Genomic DNA, 22,068 nt, shown 5'->3' with positions numbered 1-22,068 from the left:
AGCTTGTACTTCTCTACATCTTCAGCCAACTTAACTATGATTCCTCTCTCAAATAGGAGCAATGTTTTTGAAACAGCTTAACTCCCCTACCTCTTTATCTGAAACCTTGCTTTCACACAGCGAGAAACTCAGTTCAGACTTGATTTTATCACACAGCTGTCTAACAAGTTGGAATGTGGAGCCAAATGCCAGGTTTATGTTCCAGTTCCTCCTTATGTTCCACTCCAAATCAGCTATAAATTGCATGTGCAGTTTTTAAAAATGTTACTCTCCAGCAGCAAGACTAAGCTGTTTTTTACACCTAGTTCGTTTGCTAAAGCCCATGTAGGGCAGTACACAGAAGTCTGCTTCTTATCAGACCCTCAAAGGAAAACAGACTGTTTACTGTGCTGATATGGAGTCAGCAAGTGTGGTGAAAAGACAGTGCTCAGTTGCAAATCATCCGATTGGATCAGCATTATGTGAACTTTTGCCATAATACAATGTAATCATGTCTGATGTAATCAACTGATGTCATGGGGAACAAGTTGGTGTCTTTAGTTGTGGGGTGCTGACTAAAGATCTTGATTTCTATGGGTCAGTGCCCAGCCAGATGCAAAGGTAAACCTGGTGTGATATGCTTACAGAGGTAGTGCAAGCAGGATCATTGATCTATACTGTTTTGTTACAATTGTGCCTTTATTTGATGACTTACTGTTTTGCTTTGATCTTTTTGTATATAAGGAGAGAATGCAATGGTTACATTACATTACATTTATTTGGCAGACACTTTTATCCAAAGCGACGTACAGTAAGTGCATACCGAAGATCATTGGAGCAACTACAAAACACAGGTCCGATGAGGTACAATACTCATTTTGTACAGTTATTCATAGCCATGAACACATTAAGTCCAGTTCAGACAGTAAACATTACTCTGACCTAACCTATGCTAAGTCAACTGAGGAGGCATGACAAGCTACAACATCAAGATAGTGATACAAGGTACAGTAAGTGCTGGATGGGGTTCGGGGAGACTCGTCAACACTGTCTCCTACGCATCACATGCATTGCATACTGTCATTATTACTGAACACACTGAACAAGAAAATGCATTTATTTTAACCTGATATTCCTCTTTCATTCTTTACACTGAACACCTAGCAGTTTTACGGTCCTAACATACACATAGAACTCAGGATACCTGCACTGTAGTCACTTGCCTATACAGTCTGTTGTAGCACAGGATACACAATTGTATTTATGCAGGCTACAAAAGCCAAAAACATGTCTGCATCTACCAAGCTAGACAGCGATTTGTATAAAGCCACACTACTGGCGGTCAGCAGACTCCTCCATCCATGCATAACTGTTAGCATAGAGGAAAGGTTTAACACTATATTGGAGTCAGATAACTGAGATAATATTAAATTAATCCCATTCCAGTAGCGGTTTAGACTCCACGCGTTCCTTCACTGCTCAGATACTTTCACTGTTTGGTTTGCGAAGGGGTTTCTTACAGTTGGTGGCCTCGAGGTTGTAACTTTTGGTTTTTTGCTGTTGGTGACCTCAATGTTTGGTGCATCTGAGGGGTTTCTTACACCCGCACCAGAGATTGGCTAATTGTTTGACTGTTTCTACACCTAGTTCATTTGCTTAAGCTTGCACCAGAGTTCGGCTAATTGCTACACCATATAATTTTCATTTAGTCTGGTTGGTTTCACAGTGCAACAATTTAAGTGCACCAATTTGTAAATAAAGCAAATTGTGTACAAGGTTTTCCGAAATTTGTCTGAAATTTGGTGGGGATTCCAGTTGTCAGACATGCATTCGCCAAACGTTACAGGAAAAAATGAAGGGAGTATCGATTGCATTGTGTTGCTATTTTATTACTTATAATCTGGCATCGTTACCTGCAGCTCATACTGGTAGATGCTAGGGTTGAGCCGGATGAAACGAGTATCCAGTACGAATAATGTACTTTTTATGAGCACGAGTATCATCCGAGTAAAATGTGTCAATATCCGTACTCCTGATAGGCCAGCCACACACAGAGCTCCTCCTCTACACAGAGCCTATACAAAGTTCACTGCTGCTGCGCCACACAACACAATCTTGCCATCGTCACAGCCACTCTGTCCACAGTGATCTATTATCTATTGTCATATATTCTCAATAAAAGTTTGCAATTCTCAGATTTGGATCAACACATTATCCTCACCATAGCTAAACACACATTTACTGAACATTCATACGTAAGCACATATTACTGATTACAAACAGACATTTCTAGCTTCTAGCTTGCTACAGTGGGGCTAACTAGCCAGTTAACTAGCTGCTACAGTCGGGCTAACTAGCCAGTTAGCTAGCGACTACATGATATAAGCATGTACTTGTATTTCCTAACATTTAGCAATCTCATACACACACTCTACTAGCATCATTGACATCCTAGCATTCTTATTCATCCACTGTATTAATGCAGTATTACTTTTGTGCAAATTTAGACGTCGTCGCTCACCTGAAATCACAAGACATACAGTACATGGTTAGCCAACTGTAACCTGGTGTGCTCTGTCTACTATTGTCTTCACACCGTCAGTTCATTTAAAAAACGAATAAAACCAGAGTAAAGATAACAGCATCTTTTACTGCTACCACAGAGTGAATGCGATGATAAGAAATTTTTCGGTTACACTGACCTAGAAAATGCTATTCCAAAAGCAAAATTAGACATGTTATACATTGTTAGAAAGCTTATGCTCACACCTACTGAATAAATGAATTGTCAATCAAGCTAGACTGTACTAAAAAGGGCGACAATGTCGTAAACAACTTGTGGTATTACGCACAGCTATTTTGGAAGGTACCCAGGCATCACAAATGCGCGTATATTTCACAAACTGATTGTCCAAGACAATATATGACCACTCAGTCTCAAAAAGGACATCTCTACTTGTAAAACCAATGGTAAGGTTGTATATTTATTCAGTATTTAGTCCCAGATATTGACTGTAGAATGACATGGTATCATTTTTTAAAACTTTGTCTCGTTTATTTCGTTATTCAGTGAGCAGCGTTTTCACTGCTGTATTGGCATATCTTAGGGCTATTGTCGAGTTTATCTTGTTGCTATGATGGAATACGATTTTGAGTGGTGAAAGAATATTTTTATGAATGCCCAGATAGACAATATTGTCCATTATGTCATGGGTGGGGGGGTGTAGTAGCAGATGAGACTGCAGGGAGGGGGTGCGTGTTAAATGAAGGACCAGAGCGACAATGGTGGTGTGGCGAAATTCCATATTCGGCATAGTTGTCATGTATCGTCTACTAATGAAACTAAAACAAAGCGTTTCTGTTTTTAACGCATACTTTGGTTGCAGTAGCACTGAATGTCTGAGTTAAGTAATCTGGGCACGCCGGCGTGCCGACCACTAAAATACCAACTTCCGGTTATGCCACGTCCTCTTCCGGTTTAAGCCCCGCCCATTCCGAGTACGGATACGGATACAGATAATTTTGTTGGTTGAACAGATACAGATACAGATAATGGTGTACTCGCTCATCCCTAGTAGACACAAACAAAATCAGCGTCAGGATTTTCTGAGCTTCAGGATTTGAACAGTCATATTTTGCCAACGTGCTGTTAGAAATACTTTGCTAAGAAGAAGAAAAGCGCTGATCTTGCCTTTGTTCAGAATCACGATTCTAGATTTGTTCTAAATATGATCAATCGTGTAAATGTCCTGTTTATCGGTCATGATATGTGCTAAAAGCCAATGAGGGGCGAGCACCTTCGTAATTCTGTAATGTTCTAATCTGTTCAGTTAAATCAAGTTTTAATTGTCTGCCGAGTTAATCAAATCACCTCTCACTCAACTTCTGACTAAATGTCATAAATGTACCTGTAATTTTATGGTTTTTCTCCAACTACTCCCTTGTGTAATTGTATGCCCATATTTCTTGAAATATACTCGTCTTCGCTGCAAGTAAACCCGAAAACGTGGCACATTGCTTCAGTTTGTCACAGATAAAATGGAGCTTTGGATGTTTCCTGTCCATTTACAATCTTCACCTTATGCCCACAATTCACAGCCTACACTTCTCGTAATTGGTCCGGAAGGTTCATTCATTTGGTATGCACCCGAGTACGGGTGGAGCTTTCACACCTGTCAAAACAAACCAAACTGAAGAAAAAAGTTTGATTGGACTGCACTAAATGAGGTAGGTGTGAAAGCACCCAAAGTGAGCATCCGCCCATTGTAAACACAGATCATGTGCTGAAGCTAATTAAAAAATGTTAAATATTAAATATTTTTTTAACTTTTAATTTATCAAAGGTAGGTTTTCTATCTTTACTTCCTCAGGACCCAGTAAATCCAATGAATCAAGCTCTGCTGAGAAATTTTAAATGGTACTGTCCCACATTGTGTTCTGGGACACAGGCATGGATTGTGTATGCCTCTCACATCCTGATTAAGGATACACTCACTGTCTCAAATGCCTAATAGATCTGATTTCAAGACAAAACAGTCTCAGTTGAATTTCATCTGTCTTGATTCCATTCAAACAACACATTTTAATATGGCTGTCTGCTCACTCATACTGGATAAAACTTCCACAGTAACTCAAATCTGGCAATACAAGCCTTTTTTAAAATAAAATTAAATTGACACTGAGGCTTTGCCTTTGACCGCGTGATGTACATTGATGGTCAGCAGGTGCGCCCTGATGCAACACTCACTCACCCGTATTTTGTAATAATTCGGGATAGGTTATACAGAGTGTGTCGTGACACTCAGACTGATGAGGAAATCACCCAATTGCTGGTGCCTAAATGCTCTCGGGAAATGGTTTTCCAGACGGCTCATTTTAACCCCATGGCTGGTCATTTAGGGTATGAGAAAACACTGAACCGGATAATGGCTCGTTTCTATTGGCCGGGCATTTGGGCCGACGTGCGTCGGTGGTGTGCGTTGTGCCCTGAATGCCAACTAGTAAATTCCCCGGCTATCCCAAAAGCGCCATTGTGCCCCCTTCCGCTAATGGAGGTCCCTTTTGAGAGAGTGGGGATGGACCTCATCGGGCCATTTGATGGGAGCACGCAGGGATACCGCTTCGTGTTAGTTCTGGTGGATTATGCGACACGGTATCCCGAAGCAGTTCCTTTGCGCAGCATTTCGGCAAAAAGTGTTGCGCAGGCATTGTTTCAAATAATCTCCCGAGTCGGAATCCCGAAAGAGATTCTGACTGACCAGGGCACGCAGTTTATGTCACGCACACTACGCGAGCTGTACGGGTTACTGGGCATTCAATCTATTAGAATCAGCGTGTACCATCCCCAAACTGATGGGCTTGTTGAGCGTTTTAATAAAACATTGAAGTCTATGATCCGGAAGTTCGTTCATGAGGATAGTTGTAATTGGGATAAGTGGTTATCTCCTCTGGTGTTTGCAGTGCGGGAGGTTCCCCAGGCCTCCACGAGATTTTCTCCCTTTTAACTATTGTTCGGTAGGAAACCCCGGGGGATATTGGACCTAGTTAAAGAAAACTGGGAGGAAGGTCCGAGTCCTAGTAAAAATGAATTACAGTATGTGCTGGACCTGCGAGCAAAACTCCATACACTGGGTAAGTTGTCACGGGAGAATTTGCTCTAGGCGCAGGCACATCAGCAACAGCACTACGACAGAGGAGCTAAACTACTTCAATTTTCACCGGGAGATAAAGTCTTTGTGTTATTCCCTACCTCTAGTTCTAAATTACTTGCCAAGTGGCAAGGGCCCTTTGTGGTCACACGGCGAGATGGGGAGGTTGACTATAGCCGCGTTTCCACCAGAAGTACCCACAACATTTAGTCCCAGGAACTACTTTTCAAGGAACTAAAAGGTTCCTTCAGCCCATGGTTGTCTGCGTTTCCACCGCGGTCTAAAGTCCCGCGAAGATTAGGCAAATTAGCACACTGATGTATGAAAAAGCGACGTTGTCGTCGGTCCATCTGTCCTATGATTTCTTCTGTAACCCCATACTACCACCGAAGTAGCCTACATTATTTTATAATAACCAGGACAGCCCAGAGGGGTTTATTCCACTTGTATACAACGGGTTACCAACAATGATTATATATGGTTACTTTTGTATTTATTTTTTTATTGATTTAATCACCTGGAATTGAAATATTCTTCTGCAGCCGTTTGGGCATATTTTACCGTTGTCAAGCAAAACTGTCGTTGGTAGTTGAACTTGGACCGTTGTTATGCAACAAATAGGATATAACAGGCCAATAGTCAGATTGTTTTATATATCCTCTCAAACACATTGTTTTTATGCGAACATTCGCTTTCATGTCTTGACATCCGAAGCGACAGAATGCATTCACATTTATATGTATAACTGGCAACAACAGCAGAAAACATGCACACGTTGTAAACAATTTGCTGTTTGATTACTTTCTCATCATCAATTCAATATAGGCTAATCGCAAAATGACAAGAATAGAACGAAAACTCGGACTTGCGTGAAAATTTAAATTAGTAGTGGTACAGCCACCGTTTGCTTTCCTTCAAAGTTACTGCTAGCCGAGCAGCGAAGTGTGCCCTCCAGATGCGAACCATGCACCATAAATTAGTCCATAGTCTTCCTGGTCTTTTTGTGGAATTGAAGAATGGCAGAGTAAAATTACAGCAGTCTGAAAACGCTAAAGGGACGATTACTAGAATTAACCTGTTATTTTACCCTGACAAAAAGTGCGGAAGGTGATTTCCAGTTTGCTTTTACTGTATCACCAATGTGAATTACGAAGAACTATCGCATACCTCACATAACTGTATCAAACGTTTTGAGTCAATTACAACGGGCTAACAAAGAAAATCCGGAAGAAAATATTCAGCAACCTAATTAATCCGTTTGAATGTTTTGGTACGTAATATGCTGTCCCAGCACAAATGCTTAGCATTTTATAAAACAAATACTAAAGCAAGAAAAGAACAGAAGAGCACACGTTATAATTCCAAGACGTTGGCAGGCTATACCAAAACTAGGCTACTGCGCCGCATAACATACAAGTTTGATTTGAAGTTATTATGAAAATAAATTGGTTTGCGTCTGCATATTTGTAAACATGGCGGTTGAAAATAAACACAAAAAAATGCTGCGAGTACTCGACCAATCAGAAATGTTCAGCGCTGCAAGCTCCACCCAAAAGGTTCCTGTACTTTCGGAAAGTACTACCCCCCGAGCAGGAACTTTTTTGGGGGTAAAAAGCCCCCGGAACTAAATTTAGACCCTAGTTCCTGCGGTGGAAACGCACTGAGTTCCTCAAAAGGTTCCTAGTTCCGGGGTAAAGTTCCTGCGGTGGAAACGCGGCTTATGAGGTAGAGCGTACTGATAGAGAGGGGGCAAAACAGATTTATCACCTCAATATCCTGAAAGCGTGGAAGGAGGTGGTGGCTGTCTCTCTGGTTACGGTGGATAAGGAGAGAGATGAGCTGGGGCCGGAGGTACCAAATTCATCCAATCAGATCTCAACCCTTTCAGATGACCATCTCTCACCGAATCAGAGGGCAGACCTTGCCTTGTTGCAAAAGCATTTTGCTGATGTGTTTTCCCCCATACCATGACGCACGCACCTCATACACCACCACATTGACACTTCCCCGGGGGTGACGGTGCGGACCCGCCCCTATAGGTTGCCGGAACACAAAAAGAAATTGGTTCAGGCAGAGATAAAGGCAATGCTAGAGCTGGGGGTAATAGAGGAATCCCACAGTCCCTGGAGTAGCCCCATTGTGCTGGTAGGTAAACCTGATGGGTCTATTCGCTTCAGTGTGGATTATAGAAAAGTAAATGAAGTGTCACGGTTTGATGCTTATCCAATGCCTCGGGTCGACGAGCTCTTGGATCGGCTTGGCACGGCTCGATTTTTTTCGACGCTGGATTTAACCAAGGGTTACTAGCAGATTCCCTTATCTGCCAAATCTAAGGAAAAAACAGCTTTCTCCGCTCCGGATGGTTTGTACCAATTCAGGACACTTCCGTTTGGGTTATTCGGAGCCCCTGCCACCTTCCAGCACCTAATGGATCGGGTATTGCTTCCGCATGCTGGATATGCTGCTGCCTATCTGGATTACGTAATCACCCATAGCAGCAGTTGGGAGCAGCATTTGCAGCATGTGGGGGCAGTGCTCAAATCCTTAAGGCAGGCAGGGCTCACGGCTAACCCAAAGAAGTGTGCTATTGGCCGAGCGGAGGTACGGTATTTGGGGTACCACTTGGGAAGTGGACAGGTGCGGCCTCTAGTGGACAAAACCGCTGTGATTGCAGCCTGTCCCCGACCCAAGTCAAAAAAAGAGGTAAGGAGGTTCTTGGGGCTGGCCGGCTATTACAGAAGGTTCATCCCGGCATTTTCGGAGCTAACCAGCCCCCTGACTTAACCCGAAAAGGTGCCTCAGATCTGGTCCAGTGGACGGAACCGTGCCAGCGGGCGTTTGAGAGGGTAAAAGAAGCTCTCTGTGGGGAGCCGCTCTTGTTCACCCCTAACTTCTCTCTCCCTTTTGTTTTGCAGACCGATGCGTCGGACAGAAGGATGGGGACTGTTTTGACCCAGCAGGTAGAGGGAGTCGACTGCCCCATGCTGTACATTAGCCGAAAACTGTCACAACGGGAGGCGAAGTACAGCACGGTAAAGAAAGAGTGCCCCGCCATTCGGTGGGCGGTCGGAGCCTTCCGTTATTACCTTCTGGGTCGCGCATTCACCCTCTGTTCGGACCATGCCCCCCTCCAATGGCTCCACCGCATGAAGGATACCAACGCCCGGATCACTCGGTGGTATCTGGCTTTGCAGCCTTTTAACTTCAAGGTGATCCATAGACCGGGCGCACGGATGGTCGTGGCTGACTTCCTCTCTCGCCCCCAGGAGGGTGGGGGGGCCGGGGGGGGGGGGGGGGGGGGGCTGGTCATCGGCCAGATGGCTCCCCGGCCTAAGTCGGGCAGTGGGGGTACGTGGTGGGGTGGGCGTGGTTTGAGCGTCGGCTGCAGAGAGAGAGAGTGAGAGGAGCGGCTCTCGGATCCTTCGTCACAACTGTCAGGTGGAGGTAATCAGCGCCGATAATTATCAATTGTTTAATTGCGCTGATTGCCTCTGATTGTTTTCAACAGTGAGCCTGGGGTTTTTAAAAGCGGAGACCGGGAGTCTTCGGGAGGAAAACGCCGGAGAAGAGACCGAACTGCACAGAATTACCGCAACCAAAAGAAAGATCTGTGTTACGTTGTAGCCAGGCGAAGCCGTTGGCTAATAAAAGAGCACGCAGTGCTAAAAACCCAAACCTTGTCTCAAGTGAGTCTGTTGGCGGGCAGGAGGGGTGGCACTCACTTGCCACAGTGACATATATGGGTCTTATCATTTTTCAGAGGGCAAGAGCATGCGCCAGCATGTGCCAACTAACTTCATGTTTTCCCCCCAAGAATCTATGCTTGCTACATATTTTAAGAAAGAGATTTGTTTATGTCTAATTACTCTTTACTGCTTTGGACCTTATTGACATAATAATGAAACAATGTGTTGTGCAAAATATCACACAGTGAAGATGTCTGACTGCCCTTCTGGGAGGCATCTCAGACAATAGTGTGGGATCTGGAGCTGGTACCTCTTTACAAACTCTTCAAAGTGTATCCGGTGGGAGTATCCTTGCCGGCGGATGTCCACAGTCTCCAGGATGCCAGTGTACCGCAACTGCACCATAACTCTCTCCTTGCAGAAGCAGAGTGCCTGTCTGTCATCATTGGGCTTTATGCAGCGCACAAAATGGGGCTGGCCCATTACCATTTTAGACAGGAGGTCCATCAGGGAGAACTGTAATGAGTCAGAAGAAAAACAAGAAGAGGAGATGTGTTTCAGGAGGAACCCCAAAATGTGTGTGTGTATGCGTGTGTGCATGTGTGTGTATGTGTGTGTGTTGGGGAGGTGCACAAAGATGAGCTGTGAGTGCATCTCTTTTTACAAACACAATCATGTTGTGTTCATGCCAATTTTGCATGTTTGTGACAGCTTTTTTCTACTGTTAAAATATTATTGAAGCATTGCATGAATTAGTGAATTAGAATTATTATGGCCCAGTTTTCATTTCCCATTAATCCTGCAGTTAAATTGCCTAAACACACTATGCTATATCTAAGAAATAATGACAGTATGTTGAAGTTTTATAAAGCAAAATAAAACCAGCAATGATAATAACAATGCCAAAGATGCTGTTCACAGAAATAAAATAACTCGTAAATCAACTAACATAACATAACGTAAGACGAGAACAGGCCATTCAGCCCAACACTGCTCGTCTATTCTAACCCCTCGTTTTGCTAACCAAACTCAACTTGAATAATTTCCTGTAGTTCACTTAAGTTCATGTTAATCCCTATAATAAATGTAAAAGCCTCAATCAAATCTCCCCTAATTCTCCTTTTACTAAGCTTGAAAAGTCCAAGCATCTCAAGCTTTTCCTCATAACACTTATCTTTTATACCCGGAATCAATCTGGTTGCCCGTCTTTGGGCCTTTTCCAGCGCCTCTATATCTTTTTTGTAGTACGGTCCCCAGAACTGCACACAATACTCTAAGTGTGGTCTGACAAGGGTATTGTATAGGGTGAATATGATCTCCTTAGATTTATACTCAATACTCCTGGCTATGTATCCCAGCATCCTGTTGGCTTTTTTTTTTTACTGCTACAGCACATTGATCAGACCCTGATAGATTTTGATTAACCCAAGTCTTTTTCTACATGTGCACGTTCTAATTTTGTATCACCTATAAAGTAATCCTGCCCTATGTTTTTATTCCCCACATGTTGAACTTTACATTTAGTTATATTGAATTTAATTTGCCAGGTTTCTGCCCACTTCTGGATTCTGTTTAAATCTTCTTGGATTACTTTCGTAGATTCCTAACTGTTGGCTAAACCTCCCAGTTTTGTGTCATCTGCAAATTTAACTAGTGTACTTTCAATGTCCATGTTAAGGTCATTTATGTAAATGAGGAAGAGCTGTGGACCCAGCACCGATCCCTATGGAACTCCACTTCCCACAATACCCTGCTCAGATAAGATCCCTCCTACTACTACCCTTTGTGTTCTATCCCGTAACCACCCATACCAAAAGGAAATATATTGGCATATATGTCCATATATCCATAATATATGTGCACTATGTGTCAGTATATGTTCATTCCTGTTCAAATATATTTCTTATATTGAGAATATACAGAACTTATATTTGAATATATGCTTAAAATATGTCACAGTATATTTTGGTTAGAAATATATGGACAAGAATATATGCATAAATATATGTCACAGTACATTTTGGTTAAGAGATATATGGACAAAAATATTCAAAGGTATACAATTAGCCTACACTCCTAGCTATGAAATGTACACTAAAATGAATGTATGTGGCATGTTTAGGCCAAGTACTTGTGCTTGAATAGCTATTGTCTATTTGATTCTGTGGGTCAAGGAAACCCCAGACATCCTTGTGGAAGTTGCAGTGGAAGTCCCCTGCAAATGAGGCATAGTTAAGTTTCACTAATTTATCACAATGGCAGACAATTAAGAATCCATTCTAATCATAGGTTTCACTACCCACCTGCATACAGTTATAATCATATCTAATAAAAATTTTCTCATATGGGGTTCCTGGGACAACATCTCAAACCTGACATGAAATATCTTTTTATGATCAATATACAACATGGTTTAAAAAATTCTGTACAGATTGTCTTCACAATCATTATAATAATCAGAAAACATGTATAGAAATATATTTAAACAATATATTTAATGTGCCAATTTTTAATATTTAAAAATATAAATCTATCATTGAGGTAAAATTGTTCAAAGAACTTTTCTCTAAAACGTGTCATACAACAACAACACCCATTATTAGTGCATATGAATGAAGTCTATTAGAAGATAAGATTTATCTTAATGCTACAATCACATCTAGACAATTTTGTGCTTTAATAATTTAAGGAAGGCCCTTTCCAGCATGACCCCGGGCACACAGCAAGGTCCATATAGGAATGGGTTTGTTGAGAACAGTGTGGAAGATCTTCACTGGCCTGCACAGAGCCCTGACATCAACCCCATACAACACCTTTTGGATCAATTGGAAAGCCAACTGCAAGCCAGGCCTAATCACCCAATCATTGCCCAACCTCACCAATGCTCTTCTGGCTGAATGCAAATCCTTGCAGCAGATCTACAATTGTGGAGTACTGAACCAAATGAAGAAAAAAACGCCTTGCCCAAGACATTATGGAGCTCACTGTATATATTAGGGATTGATATGAGTAATGGACTAATCCATTTCTCATACGAAATATTCCTACTCTATCTTTTTTTATTTTCTCACTAACCATGCGTTCACACTGTGAGAAACTCACATGGGTTGCTCAAGTGTACTAGGCTGAGGGAGGGGCAGGAGCTTCCCATTGTATCCCCTTAGTGGTCTTGTGCAACTACATATTATTGAAGAAAAAAACAACATCATCAAAAGACGTATATTTGCCATATAACCACATATAATTCCCTTTAGTTTATATAGTTATGTCAGGACCCCTATTATTTGTTACTGCTATCTCGCTAGCCATATATCTATCCATCTCTCTCACTAGCTAGCAAGCAAGTTGAAACTGCCATCCAAGTCTAATTTTTTAGATGCTTGTCCCTGTACTCTTTATTTAAAAAAAACATTGTATAACACCGGGTTTGATTGTACCATAATGATAAGTTGTTCCTCCGTTTTTCCTCACTGAGCAGAACAATAATTCATGAAATGGTATCATGTCGGTTTGAGAAATTGGAAGCCTGAAACCCTGATTGGCTTATGATGGGCAATGTCCATAAAAACTGGGCAACATTTTTCAGTCAACTTTGGTTGCTCAGTTGCCCGGTTGCTCAGGTTGCTGGGCGTTGCTCAGCTACATAGAGAATGAATGGACTTCTGGCAACTGGTTAACCAAGTTGCTCGCTGTGTGAACGTGGGTAAGGCTATGGATGTACAAATGCGGGGTAAGGCTATGGATGTACAAACATGAGTTGGAACTCGGCTCCATTTATTAATTCAATGTATGTAAAAAAATTTAACTAATTTAAATAGAGGACAAGTCTTCATCTAATATGAACAGGACAAAGCAAATATATCTTGAATATTAAGTTTTGATTACAATTATGCAATTTGTTGGTAAACCATTGTATAAGCGGGATAATGAATGAGAGGCTGGGCATTATGCAGTTTGAATGCTCTGTGCTGAGAGACATTGCCCAAGGCAAATTTACTATTTTCACATCAATACTTTGTTTTCCTGCATATCTGCCATAAATAATTGGATGAGAAGTACCTTTCTGAAGCTAAATAAAGACAAGAATTCTTTTACTTGGCCTAAGAGAGAGTTACTTCAGTAAACTGAGAAATTTGACCCCCAAGGTCAAGGTAACAAGCCCAGGAGGCTCATTATTGTCTCAAAAATAAATAAATCTAACTCATCCACAAATAAATGTAGCTGATGAACAAATAAATGCAGTGGATCCACAAATAAATGTAGCTGGTTCACATTTGTGCATCGCCTGTCGATTGCATTTATTTGTGGACTTCTAAGATAATCCTTGTGGCACGATTTGCAAACAAAGCCACAAATAGGTCTAGTCTAGTCCAGCCAATTATATTTTAAGACATCCTTTCACTGAGACCCACATTACTTCGACAATCACAGCACGTACAATATTCCCTGCAGGACTGTGTTGTGTAGCGCCAAGTCGCCTGCTCATTTGGGAAATTGGCTACATTGGCTCTCATTGTTCAACAATTAAAGCCTTCAAACCTTGAATCAAAGAGAAACCACTGCATCTTACTATCCCATTAGATTTGCAGAGGGGCTGACAAAAGAAGCTGTAAAGTATGGTCAACATGGCCGCCTGTAGTACAAATCTAAGATGATGTGGTTACAGTTTGGTTTAAGATTTGAAGGCCTCATTTGTTGATCAAAGAGATCGCCATTAAAGCAATTTTCCCAACCGAGTGGTTGTCTTGGCGCTACACAACACAATCTTGAAGTGTATACGTGCTGTGATTGGTCATGTGTAATGTGGGGGCTTTAGCAAAAGGACGTCTAAAAATCAGATTGGCTGGACTCAGTAAAAAAAATCATGCTGCGAGAATTTAAGAAAACATTGGGTAGCATTGCTTTGGAATACAGCTTCTTTAATTTTGGTGAGGCAAGATAGCCTATATTGTTTGCAGTATAGTAACTTGGCGTCATTTTGATATCACTATTTTTAATGGCATAGACAATGCTTTGTATGTGTGAATAACTTGGCATTTTTGTACGTTGACAACATGTTTTTTATGAGATATATATGTATATATATTAGGGCTGTCAAAGTTAATGCGATAATAACGTGTTAACGCAAATTTGTTTTAACGCCACTCATTTTTTTAATGCACGTTAACGCACGTTCTGTCATGAATGTTTGCCCGACCCTTATGCTGCATTCCAGACAACTCAGAACTAGTAAAAAAAGAGGTCCGACTTGTGAAAAAAGCAACTGAACGGTCGTATAACTCGGAATTATAGGTCTGAAATTAGTGATGTCACATAAATGGCGGCATTTGTAGTTCATGGTAAGAAAGCAAAATGGTGTATTTAGGCTTTTCGTGCATTTTTATTTGGGTGTGTGATTATGTGATATGTGTTAGTATCGTTTATGTTTCCTATTCATTATAGCAATATATGAAATTTAAAAGTTACGATATCCATCAGCAAATTTTTTTGCTAGCCAGCTTAGCTAGAAAACGTTATTTTGCTCAGAAATAAATGCTGCAAATGATATAACGAAACACCTGACAGTGATACCATATTTACATGTCAGTACTACTGCAGCCTAACTAGTTTCGCGGTTTCACTCTATTTACTCATTTAATATACTCCTTAACAATAAAATAAAGCAGCGTTTTCTGTGGGAATCCATGTTTTCCCGAGTAAAACAGTGTGAACGCAGTTTTTCATTGTCGGGGCATATCGTTCAGAAGAAGGGAGCTGCCCTGTCGTCCGACAATGTAAACAGCCTTGTCTGTTTAAGCAACTGGCTCGGTGCAAAGACATAGATGTAGCCTAACTGTTGTATCCAAAGAAATGGAAGTATAGCCTAACCACAATATCCTAGTTCGAGTCCTAGTTCTGTATTATACCCCCTTTCCATTGTTTCCTGCTCACTTTATTTATTGTTTGTTTTATTTTGTATCATCCTGTTTTGATCCCATATAGTAGAAGGGGATGTTTTTGTGAGCCTTTATTTTCCCCATGTGAGGTTGGACACAATTATGTTGTGTGATTTGCTTTAGAAGTGCGAGGGATCCAGGGAATGATCTTTGAGTCATGGAAAATTTAGCTGACCAATGTACCTGTTGTACAATGTGTCTGTTGTTGCGATGCATTGAGGTCCATCATTTTGTGTTAATGCTTAAAAAAAAAAAAAAAAACAGGATGTTTTAGCGAACCTTTATAAGCGTAAAGTTGGACACACTACATTGTGTGACTACTCATATTACTGTTGCTGGATTACATTGGCACTTTTAATGCTTTATAACTATTATTTCCTGATCATGAACACACATTTTATTCTCCAAAGTGCAGTTTTTTCTTTGGGGGCATTAGTGCTATAGGGGTCCAGCTCTGCTAGTCATCTATCAACATGGAAAAGGTCAGAACACACAAATGAAATAAAGTGAGGAGGATTGTTCACGAGCCAAAATTCTTAAAGGATCACAACTGAATAGAACTTAATGTTGGAGATCACAATAGTTATTTCAAATAATATACACAATCCCATTCAATCAAACCAAAGTAGCCCCCACACAGCTCCCAAATGTCCTTGGATTTTGGCCTCACAGCGCTTATCATTGGGATCCCTTGCTGGTAATTTATTCTGTTACTGAGGGGAGGGGAAACGCACGCGGAAGTAGGATGCCACGGTCTGTCTTCTCATGTTGGTAGTCTCTTCAGGGTGTCTCATAATCTCCATGGTGTCCACCTGGAAAGAATTCCCCCAAAGTCACTTAATCACTCCATAAGCCACCTGGGCACACAAATAAGAAAGTCTCTTACTAAGCTTGTCATTGACCACTGAAATGGTGTCTGTATTTTTGGAGCCAAAAAACAGTATGCAAGATGAGCCAAACTCCAAAGTAATCATTCGCATTATGATTTCTGGATCTTAATAAAACAAAATAAATGGATCTGAAACACCCTTCAGTCTGGTGTATGTTCCATGATGTCTGTTCATTAACAAAAGGTCTCCTGTGAGCAGTGTAGTCACATGTTTTGTCAACCTAGCAATAACCTTTGTTCTGTGAGTGAGTTAGGTAATTCTATAAGCAGGAAAACTGTAATATACAATTACATTTTTTTCACATCCTTAACTCTAAGCTGGACCAAGATATAAAACGCAAGCACAAACACATTACATTTCTATGTATAACTTCCCAGATCTTTGAAATGGGACAACCATAACATACTGGTTTTATTACCTGCATAGCCACACTATAAACACTTAAAGTCAACAATCTAGAAAGAGATGAGCACTGTGGCTGGGAGGCATGGGAAAATGGGCAGAGAGCTCCCTATAATGAGGCTTGCCATCTAAAACCAGGATCTCTACTCAACAGCATATTAAAGCGGACACAATATTAGCATTCTAATGACCATCTCTGCTCATGACTTCATCAAATTTAATGAAGCAATAAATATTTTATTATATGTCTATACAGCAAAGTGCATATCTAAATATGTTATTTCATCATCTTTGCAGAGAAAGAAAGGTATGCCCAGTATCACCTCATGGTGTAATTGGAAGTTTTGAGGGTTTAGTTGCTTATATGGAAGTGTGAGCCACCACGTTTTTTCATTTCAAATATTTTAACGAGAGCTCTGTTGCACATCTATACCAATTCTGATTATGTATCTGGGCTTAGACCTGCTTTATATGCATCTCAATTGTTAACAGTTTGCAAGTGAGATGAGGCAAAGTGGGGTAAATTCTTGTTCTTCATGTCAAGCCAGATTCAAAGGATGACTCCAGTAGAAAACTAAAGCTAACATAAAACTAGAGTTGACACTCAAAAATCCTTGGGATTCAACAAAGAATGACTGAAAGAGCTAGCCTTGCTTTTCCAGTTGGAACAGGACATATGAGCACAGTAAATGTAAATCTTGCTTGTTGACCCACTGCACAATTTCAGTGTGGTGTCAGGAGACCAAAGAGTTTATAGCCACTTCATTATTAGAATTCTATGTCTTACATTCTATTGATGCTAAATGCCTAGTCATAAACACATTCAAGTCAAACATATAAACCACTTCAAGTGTTGTACCATTACCTCCACTCCCAGTCCTTATACCTTTTTTATGGAGTGGAGTTATTAGTTGGTCATTTAATAACGTCACTCCTTTAAGGGAAACCAGTGAGAAAAACAAATCTGAAAATGGAAGCTACACAACATCAATATGTCCTTTCTGAGTAATGTATACCCAGGAATAGGAATAATCTTCCATAGGGAATACCTCTGGGTTTCTTAATATTGAGTCTTTCTTAAGACATTTTTACAGGACTCGAGTATAACTGATACTATACAAAAGTTTGCGGGTAACTGTCTGCTTGCTGAGGTCATATGGTACATGGTTCATTCCTGGGGGTGGCAGTAAGCTATATAATTTATCAGAAAACTGTAAACTGATGTTGTGTAGAAGTCACTGAATGGGAATCACAGAAGAATCAGATAAATCCCACTTGGGGGGCTGGTGGATGCTGGGAAGTGGAAACACACTTTGCTTTAGAAGTACCTTCCTGATGATGCAACAAGCCAGGCAGCAACTACATGGCAATCACATTAACTGACTCTTTAGTAAATTACAACAGCAAATGGTAAAAGAGAAACTGATATAACACTTAGCGGAAGGAGAAACCTGAAGTCCCTGATACAAAGGGGGAAGACAGTTTTCTATCAGGAGCTTCAGGTTTCCCAGCACTGATGCGAGAGTACTGTAGGTAACTCTTGTAAACGTGTAGCCCACCTTATTGCGTCCTGTGTTAAGCTGGGGTGGTAGCGACCTTGAGGCTGCAGTGACTCTTGCTCGTGATGTAGCCAGGTTACCTGTTTGAAACAGTGTGCAAACCAATCATCTATCAGAGAGGGTTTGTTTTTCTAAGAGGGAAAGGGGAAAAAACAAATCCATGAGTTATTCTGAATTTCCAGCAAGTCGACTACACCTGCAGGTAGCACAGGAAGGGTTGTACTAGTTTTAAAAATATAACACTTGGGCCTGCACAGCATTCATACGCAACACAGAATATGTACTATGTGCAAGACAGTGAGCATTTCAAAGTTTCAGCCAGTAAAGCACAAGATGTTTTCTCTGGCTGTGTCTTCAGACTGTGATTAATAGCATTGAGAGAAGTCTTTGAAGCAGGATTGGTGACATCAAAGTCTTAATCCATGGGTGACAGGATTTTATAATGAGTGGGAAGCATTAACACATTTCAAAGGGTTTACTCAATGAATAAACACTAGTGTCTACAGATGTGCCACACCTTTACAAAAATATAACCCCAGAAACCGAGAGGCAGCCAATCCGGCCGATCTGGAGAACTAGAATAGGTTTTTTTGTTGTTGTTTTTCTTTTTTTGAAAGGCCAGAAAAGCTGCATAAAGGAATGGGTATGTTTCAACAGCCCTTCATTTGGGAACCTTACGTTCTGAGCTAGTGAAGAGCAGGGGAAGGGGCACAACTTTAATCTTATATCATAAACAATTTAATTGCTCCATAGTTAGGAGACATGCAAAAAACAGAGTAATTCAACACATTTTAACACATTATTTTTTACCTATTCCCCCCCTCTTCATTCTGTACACTTGCTTTAAATATTATGTGTTTAAAAAGTTTTTTGCATATCTTGGGAAACAGAAATTAATTTGCAGTGGCAGATCACATCTTACTTCAGCAAAGGAATGGCTTCTTGTTTCCAAGGCATCTGTGGTAGGGTAAAAGATTGTGACTCACTGCAGGAGTAGTGTGTACGTGCGTGCATCTGTGTGAGAGAGTTTGTTCTGGTTTGTAAGGGTGTGTATTTCGGGATGTATATGGTTGTGTGTGCACTCTGTGGTTATGTAAATTGTACATTTTTATTTATTCAATGTAAAATAACAGCAGTCATCATTCCATGCCCTGTAATACCTCTTTCACACCAAAGCAATGACCTGGGTAAAACCTGTGTTTGTTTTTTCGTAAATTTATGCTGGTCACTGACCATGCGCCACTACAACGGTAGGCTAAAGTGAAAGACACGGATGACCGCATAACTCACTGGTTCTTTGCCCTACAAGACTTTGTGTTCCACGTGCTGCATTGTATGGGAACCCAGCACGATAACGCACTCTCTCTGGGTGGTGGCCCTCTGGCTCCAGAAGGTAACTAAATAGGGGGGGGGGGGGGCTACTATGGTGCTGCACTAAACTCAACCTCTCTCCATATCTCTGCCCTCGCCACCTCTTGGCTTGTTCTGTGCCACCGCCAGGAACAGCAACCACCAGGGGCGTAGGGATGAGTTTGACATGGGGGGGGGGGGCACATTTGCTCCCAGCCCCAATACCCCCCCTGCCCGCACAATAAATATCATAGACAGTGGAAAAGCTTATTGGTTCCACCACAGTCAGCCAGGGGTATTAAAGGTGCAGACACATGCTAGCCTCATCCACCCTCACCTGCAAGAGCTGGCTTTGTTATTTCTTTCTTGTTCTGTACGTGCAGTATGTGAGATATCCTAGTTAGTAACAGTCCACACCCTTGGGAGGGCACAAGAATGAAAGTATAATGTTTAATCAACTTAATTAAACCTTATTTATCCCTCTGATATTGAAATGTGTAAATTAAATGAATCACAAATATTTTATTTAGACTCATAATGCATATGTAATAAATGTGCTAACTGAACAAGGTTGAAGAAGAGCTACTCTAAACCTCAACACCATCTCTCTCTACCCATCCAAACCCTCTACTGACACATCCATCCATCCCAGTGTCAATTGGGAGAGGCAGGAATACACCCTGGACAGGCTGCCAATCTATCGCTGGGCACTCACACCATTCACTCGCACATGCATACCTATGGGCAATTTAGAGTCTCCAATTAGCCCTCCTGCATGTTTTTGGACTGTGGGAGGAAACCAGAGTACCTGGAGGAAACCCACACAGACAGACCCAGGCCAGGGTCCAGGACATTCTAGCTGTGAGGCAACAGTGCAAACCACTGCACCACTGTGCGACCTTCTACTGAAACATATAGAATCTATCAAAACCTATTTATTTACATTACATGTATCTAACAATATGACAGAGAAAGAGGAAATGACAGATATTTTGTCCTCAACAGGAAGTTATTTTCAGTTAGGAGCAGGCAAATGAGAACATTCCAACAATTTTTTTTTTTTTTACATTTATATATATATATATATATATAAGTTTTTAAATTCCCTTTTCTCCCTACCAAAATTTCACTCTCAAAAAATAAATAAAGAAAAATATTTGGTTACACAGAATGCATTGGGGCACCCTGGACAGGACTTAAATCTATCACACTCACTCATACAGTACTTCCATATCTATGGGTAATTTGGAGACTCCAATTAACCTAACATGCATATCTTTGGACTGTGGGAGATTTTAGGAAGATCCGGAGGAAATCCACACAGACACAGGGAGAACATGCAAACTCTGCATAAAAAGGCCAGGCCTTCTTGCTGTGGGGTGACAGTGCTATCCACTGCATTAAGGTAGTGTGCACAACTTAACCCTCACCCTAAGGATTGAATAACAATAAAACCACTACAATCAATTACAATGCCTCTTTAGGGAAACGGGTCACATCATGTCTTAAACTTGCTATATATATTGCTTATTTCATTTCATTTGATTATTCTATAAGTGATTCATTGCTTCTACCATCCAAAATTATTGAGCATAGTATCTGAATTTAAAAATTTGAGTGTTTTAAAAATTTTTTAGTATTTTAAATGTTTTTGAAGTATTTGAAAATATTCCAAGTATAAAGCATTTGTTTGCACCTGTATACTTTTTAAAAAATGAAAACATTTTCAAATACATAATACGAATCTATTATGAATTATGTATCTGACCTAAATCTTCTATGCACATGAGACAAAATATTCAAACCCTGCTTATGTAACAAATAGTGATTGAGTAATTGTTTTACTGTGAGATGAGCACAGTATTATTTCATTAATTCTGCATTGTTTTAGTAATGTTCTATCATGCAAGAAAAGAGAGAGCTTCTTTCCAAAAGGAGTACACAAACGTGTAAAAAAAAGTGTCAGGGGGTGTGAGCAGGGACTCAGTCCAATTACCACACAGTAAGGGCCAGCTGATGAATTGAAGTCGTCCTTATTCAGATAAAGAGTGTTTACTCCACTCCCCATTAGCATAGCAGGAGCAGATAATCTAAACACGTTTGTTATGATGAATTAATGGCTGAGGTCCAGACAAGCCCACTGTGTCAGGTGCGTGGGGGGTTAGGACCCAAACGCAGAGTGGGGGAAAAACTCAAAACTCCAAATGGTAGGAACAACGACTTTACTTAGGAAATCCAGGACAAAAGGGAACAAAAGGCCTCGCAGGGCAACTCTTCAAAAAAACACAAAGTAACTCTACAAAACTCAGGAAACAAAGAAAATCCAAAAATCCAGAAACGCGTGGAAAACAGAACATGGGCAGAAACACACAGGGAGCTACTCTCAGGAGGAGGCACGCAGGGCAGAAACATGACCAGAAGCGCACACAACCAAACAAAGATCCAGCCCCTGAGTCAGGGAGAAGGGAGCTTAAATAGACACGACACTGACGAGACACAGGAGGGCACAATGAACAATCAGGCCACAGAGAGGGAAGGGAAAACGAGACAACCCAAAAACAATAATAGAATAATTGAAAACAATAATACAATTAAACAGGGTAAAAGGACAGAACTAA

At 40.9% G+C, this 22,068-nt stretch overlaps 1 protein-coding gene across 1 annotated transcript in view; it reads right to left on the bottom strand.

Moving 5' to 3' along the window:
* Positions 1 to 22,068, bottom strand: part of myo3b (myosin IIIB) — a 358,080-nt gene that overhangs the window by 133,995 nt on the left and 202,017 nt on the right. The window contains exons 16-18 of the mRNA XM_035410289.1: positions 18,101 to 18,180; positions 15,984 to 16,061; positions 9,624 to 9,829 (exon numbers count right to left, since the gene is read on the bottom strand). Coding sequence (XP_035266180.1) covers positions 9,624 to 9,829; positions 15,984 to 16,061; positions 18,101 to 18,180 — 364 coding nt within the window. The remainder of the gene's footprint in view (positions 1 to 9,623; positions 9,830 to 15,983; positions 16,062 to 18,100; positions 18,181 to 22,068) is intronic.

This window comes from Anguilla anguilla, chromosome 3 (genome assembly GCF_013347855.1).
Source record: "Anguilla anguilla isolate fAngAng1 chromosome 3, fAngAng1.pri, whole genome shotgun sequence".
Lineage (NCBI taxonomy): Eukaryota > Metazoa > Chordata > Actinopteri > Anguilliformes > Anguillidae > Anguilla > Anguilla anguilla.
This window is presented reverse-complemented; position numbering and strand designations above follow the sequence as displayed.